Here is a 6,300-nt window from a genome sequence, read left to right as displayed (position 1 = left end):
TGGTAAATCTTCAAGTGGACTGATTCAAAAGCATTCAAAAGTATTTCAGGTGTTAAGGAACTGTTAGCACTGAGTTTCAAAGGTGTTTCTGCATAGGAAATAGAGGCACTGATCATGTATTTGATTTACAAACATTCCTCAAGGATCTACTCTGAAACTGGCACTGAAGAAATATTGTGGGAGTTATTAAGTTGAATGAAGTACTAGCTCTGCCTTCCAGAAGCCTACTGTTCTACAGAGGAGATTAGACGTGTTTACAGATAACAATTTGAAGTACATAGCAATAAGTTATAGGATGATTTATTCCAAGCATAAAGTGTATAGTGCTACTATAGTGGTAACCTAGGTTATAATTTTCAAATGTAAGAGCCCCAAATACTATTCTTTTTACTCTTAGTGATATGAAACTATGTTAGAACATCTGCAGAAAGTCTGGATTAGTAATTTTAATAATAAATATTGCATACTGATATATTGTATATCACTGAGATTTATTTTATCTACATTATTATATCAATTCCTGTGATCACTTCAATAAGTACTAATTTTCACAACTAAGTAGCTACAGAAAATGAGGTTTAGAAAGATATAGTATTTTACCTAAAGTCACACAATATAAGTAGAAAATGCAGAACTTGCATTCTGGGCTATTTGACAGTGGATCCCAAACTTTTAAAATTAGGCTTATAAAGATTTCCTGGAAAAAAAGAAAAATAAAAAATAGAGAACAAATTTTCCTGAAGAAAAGTAGGACATTATTATTTATAAGTATAATTAAAGAAAGAGTTCTTATTTGGATTCAGCTAATACTCATGGAATGCATTTTCTTTAGCACCTTTTTATGATAAAATACAATCTTTTACTTTGGCTGTGCAATTGATACCTTTATTTTTCCTTGAAATATTGTAATAGCATAGAGATGTGGTGTATACTTCCTGCTTGCTGTGCTGTCTTATAAGAAATCCAGAAACGTAGAAGCATTATGGCATTTCCCAGTTAGTGTTTAACAAAATCTATTACTAGATCCTAGTGATTATATGATAAATAACAAACTTAATTAGCAGGGTTAATTTAAGATTATCAATCATATGTTTTTCATTGTGAATTATCAGTTGGTCTATAGATGGAAAATATAGGATGTATAATGTATTAGCTTAAAAAAAGTTCTTCAGGAAATATCTAGAATTATATAATTTTAAAATTTTGTTTTGAAAAGGTCTAATTTTCATTTCAAAATATATGAAGAAATCAAATGCAGAAAAATATTAAGAAAACAGGTCTTAATTAATTAAATACTGTACAAATCCAAGCCCAATTTATGTTCAAGTGTTCAAGATCAGTTTTGTAATTTATGACTAATTCAGCATTTGCTTGTTTTCAATCTAGGTTTGCTAAATAATATAGAATTTATTTTCCAAGGAAGTTATTCAGGGTCCCAACTAAAAAAACATGTATCAGTTAGGATGCTTTCAGCTGTAAGGAACAAAAAGTCACGATTTTATTGGGTTTAAACAATAATGACATTTATAATCTCATATAAAATGAAGTTCAAAGGCATGGTCCACTCTGGGTCTAATCCTTAAGGACTTATGCCTCACCTTTGCTGATTCTTTCTCAGCTTCATTTCCAGAGGTATCTCACTTACTTATGGACGCAAAATCCCTACAACAGTTCCAGCAGAAATATTCCAGCATGATAATGTCCAGGGAAGAAAACTGACCACCTCTTCCTTTGTTCTCTTCTCAGGATGAATCTATCTTTCCCAGGGGCCCTTCCCTGGAGGAAGAGATCCCCTCACATCTCATTGGCCAAAACTGTATTATATACTGTTCCAAATCCAATCATCGGAAAAGGGAATGGGACCTCTGTAATTGACTTAGGATATCAGGATCATCCCTTGGGCTGTGGTTTGACCCAGGTCCTCCAAAGTATATGGCTGAGGGTAGGCACTAGAATGGAACCAGAGTTGTGTTAGAAAGGAGAAACACATGGCTATTATAGAATAGTTCTAAATGTTACCACGGAGGGCACAACTGTGGAGACCAAATAATCTTTTGCCATTCTTCTGAAGTTGGCACTTTGATTTCTAGATGGTTCCCCAACACTGGTACTTATCCTCCTAATTATAGCTGCCTTGAAATTTGAGCTCGAAGGGAACACTCTGAGACCCAGATTGTTAAATGTCTTTTCCAAAGTCATGCAATAAATTAAATGGCAAAGCCAGGGCAGTTTCTTGACTCAGTACAGGGTATTTTCTTTCATTCTTTAATCTTGAGACTTTAGAACTGTTGGTACCACTTTAAAATTCATGGCAAGAACTGATCACTTTTGTAATTAACACCTCCTTATAATACATTTATTTTGTTTGTTTAGCCAGCTAGAAACTACATGGAGTCTGTGCTTTAAAAAGTCTGTGCTGAAGTCCTTATTCTCTGGTTTGGTATTATGTGCATGAACCACCAATTGGTTTCTTCTCACCTTACACTTGATGAAGATGTCTTTCGTTCAACATCTCTCTCTATTGCTCCCCATCTTCTTTTGCTCCATTTATGATCAGCTTTCTGTTTCTAAATAGACTTTGTGATCACCCATTTCTCTTTGTGCCAGCTCCTAGCCACTAGTTACTTGAGCTGTGGTCTCTATTGTTCTTCCTACAGCCTACCTACTTGTGGTTGTCACACACACATCCACATTGTTATATGTTCCCAAACTGTATTCTGGAATGATTTTGGCAATGGCTGCATTGGATGAGATTCAAATTAATAAACCGTTGAGATAACTTCTGCTATTACAAGTTTCCTCCTGTTTTTATAGTCCAAGAGGAGCTACTTCTTCTACTCTTATTACTTAATACTTAATACTACCCTTATTACATACAATGCACAAAAAGCGTGTAATTTATGACCTGCTCTAAACCTGAATGCTGGTGATTTACTTTGTGTTTTTCTTAATTTCTAGGCCAAGATGTTGATAAATATAAACAGCATCTTATGGATGTGTTCAACCTTAATAGCAACCCATGCGCTACATAAAGGTGAGTGTGCTAACAACTTCTTTGGTGTTAATTGAAATAAAAATGTAAGTGCTGGAGGATGAAATGGTAATGTGGAATCACTGGAATAAAAGATTGATTTTTAAAATCTATTAAGTGCTGAAAACTATTAGTTAAAATATTATTGGACTAAAAACATTAGTTTTAAATAAATAAGTCAAAACAAAATAATAAATAGGATGCTAATGATGCAAGTGAGCTTTCAGTAACTTCCCTGATTACTTTTAGGCTTTGCAAAAAACCTCGTATATGGTATTGGGCATATATTAAAATTCTAACACTATTTATCAAAAACTTTCCTATGCAAAAAAAGAAACACTATTAAACACCCAGCGGGCTAGAATTTGAAAAGAATTGAGAAGATAAAGAGAAAGCTGACAGCCATGTTTTTGCCCTTACTTCCCTTAATTTTCTTTTTTAAAAAAGCAGTTGGATATGCTTATGCCCTAGTTTTTTAATTTGAAATTTTATATTCTTCCAATGAGGGTTCTACAATTCCAAGTTTATTATTTAATATATTCAAGGTGATATATCAAGGAATTTGAAGAAAGATACTATCCAAGAGTTTCACTCATCTGCTTCTGTCTGTCTAATGTACCTCTCCAGACTCAGATTGCATTTCCTCCTCACACGTATGTGTCAGACTCACCTTTTATGGTTCTCTAGATGAATTCCTTTTGCAAAAGTTTAAGTATCACTCTATCTATCATCCATCTATTTATTTACCCATCCATCCATCCATCATCTATGTATTCATCCATCCATACCTCCAGCCATCCATTCATCTGTCCAAAATCTTTCCATCTGTTCGCTTATCAACATCTATCCATTCATCCATCCATCCATTCATCCATCCATCCCTCCATTCATCCATCCATCCATTTCTCCCACTCACCCATTCATTTGTTCACCCATTGATGATATTTTTTGAATACCTTCTTTGTGCCAGATATTATTCTGGGTATCCAGGAATATACACATGAAGGACTCAAAATTGACGTATCTTTCATTAAACTTATTTCTCTAGTTATAGGAGACCAGCAATAAACAAGTAAACAAACAATCCAGGTACTTTCAAATTGGTGAACATAAAACAGAGTGACATCATAGAGAGTGGCCTGAGTTGGAGGAAGTTGATAAGACCTCCTTGAGAAAGTGACACTTAAAGTGAGATGAGAATGATGACGAGGAACCAGCCAGCCAAGACCTGTCTGTAAATTAGGAAGAAACATAGTGTGCTTGAATAGCAGAAATGTCACTATAGTTGAAGAGCAGTGATCAAGGGGAAAGTAGGAGACATGAACAGAGAGATTAGCAGAAAACAGCTCATCTAAATAATAATAACACCCAACACTTGAATAGAACTCCCTATGATCCAGGAACTGTTTTAAGTGCTTAACATTAACTCACTGAAACATCAACACCCATGTATTCTATTGAGGAAACTGTGGTACCAAGAGAGACTAAGCAGCTTGCTCGAAAGCCCATACCCAGTAAGAAGCAAATCTTGGAGATGAACCAGTTCATGGGAGTGTGTGCTCTTTACCACCATGTTATACTTCTTATCTATATGGAACATTGTAGAGTTTAAAAAAGTCTAGATTTTCTACTCAGGAGGCTGAAGCAGGAGAATCACTTGAACCCGGGAGGCAGAGGTTGCAGTGAACCGAGATCGCATCATTTCTCTCTAGCCTGGGCAACAAGAGCTAAACTCCGTGTCAAAAAAAAAAAAAAAAAAAAGTCTAGATTTTATTCCAAGTGCAGTAGGAAGCATTGAAGGGTTTCAGCAAAGAAAGATGTGAGTTGATGAATGTTTTACAAATTCTATTTTTGATAATCTATGCAGATTTGATTGTAGGAGAGCAAGAGTAGCAGCAGAGGTATCATTTAGGAGGTTATTGTGGTAGCCTGTGCATGACATGGGGGGACGGGGGTAGTTTAGATCACGTAGCAGTAGAGATGAAGAGAAGTGAATTGGATATGTGGAGATGGAGGAGTCAGATCCACTGATGGATTGGATGAGGTGTGTAGTGAGGGCATGAGAGGAGTCAAGGACAAATTGACTCCTGGGATGGCTCTCTTTCCCCTTTTCGCCTCCGGATTCCCCTTTCTAGCCAATTTAAAAGCTCCTCCTTGGCTGGGTGCAGTGGATCATGCCTATAATCCCAGCACTGTGGGAGGCCAAGGTCGGAAGAGAGATTGAGCCCAGGAGTTCAAGAGCAGTCTGGGCAACACAGTGAGACCCCATCTCTACAAAAATTTTAAAAAATGATGGCTTGGACCTGTAATTCCAGCTACTGGGAAGGCTGAGGCAGGAGAATTGTTGATCACAGGAGGTCGAGGCTGCAGTGAGCCCTGATCGCACCACTGCACTCCAGCCTGGGCGTCAAACTGAGACCCTATTTCAGTAACTAGTAAATAAATAAATAAATAAATAAATAAATAAATAAATAGATAGATAGATAAATTCCTCCTCCATGTTCCCCTTGTCTCCTGTGCTGTTACAGGTATAATAACATCTACCATGCTCTTGGGATAAGTAATTGCTTTTCTTCCCAAGTAGACTACTGTAAGCTGCAAAAAAGCCTTTCATCTTCTAGCAGAGTGCCTGACACCCTGACAGCACTTAGTCATTTTGTGTGTTGACAAAATGAGTGAATAAATAAATAAATGCCACAGTGGATCACCCGGATGGTGTTTAGAGTCTAGGCTCCACCAACTGGATCATGAAGACACACTAATCAGATGGTGAAGCCTAAGAGTTGTCTTCCTCAAAGTTTTTGGGAGGTGAAGGTGAAGGTCACAGAGAGGAAAGGACAACAGCAACCAGTGAATATGGAGAAAAGGATATGAAAATGGGAGTGGCATTTGGATGGGCAATATTGGAAGGGAATTTACAGGGAAAGTAGTAGGTGACCATCCCTCGGCGGAAATTTAGACTTTCCACTTAAAGAAAGAACTCACACAACAAAAAACAACTTGCGGTGTAGCTCCTTTACAGTGTTTACAAAAATAATTTTGATAGCCAACAACATTGAGTAATTTCCGCGTGTCTGTACCTATTCTTTGTAAATCCATGATCACTGTTATTAGATGTAATTAGTTTGGGACTAATTTCAGGAGAATTTTTTTATATGAGAGGTGAAAGTTGCAAATATACGATCCATGTAAAACAGATATTCTGGATTTATAGTGGAAAACACAGTAGTAACTGGTTGTTGAGTCAAGACAAGTACTTTCATCTTAAG

At 36.5% G+C, this 6,300-nt stretch overlaps 1 protein-coding gene across 4 annotated transcripts in view; it reads left to right on the top strand.

Moving 5' to 3' along the window:
- VCAN (versican) overlaps positions 1-6,300 on the top strand; it is a 119,853-nt gene that overhangs the window by 10,949 nt on the left and 102,604 nt on the right. For all 4 annotated transcript variants that reach the window (XM_011996463.1, XM_011996461.1, XM_011996462.1 and 1 more), the window contains exon 2: positions 2,959-3,034. In XM_011996463.1, the coding sequence (XP_011851853.1) occupies positions 2,965-3,034 (70 nt within the window). In that variant the 5' untranslated portion in view covers positions 2,959-2,964. The remainder of the gene's footprint in view (positions 1-2,958; positions 3,035-6,300) is intronic.

This window comes from Mandrillus leucophaeus, unplaced genomic scaffold (assembly GCF_000951045.1).
Source record: "Mandrillus leucophaeus isolate KB7577 unplaced genomic scaffold, Mleu.le_1.0 Scaffold515, whole genome shotgun sequence".
Taxonomy (NCBI): Eukaryota; Metazoa; Chordata; class Mammalia; order Primates; family Cercopithecidae; genus Mandrillus; species Mandrillus leucophaeus.
The sequence above is the reverse complement of the archived record's forward strand: the minus strand, read 5'-3'. Positions and strand labels throughout refer to the sequence as shown.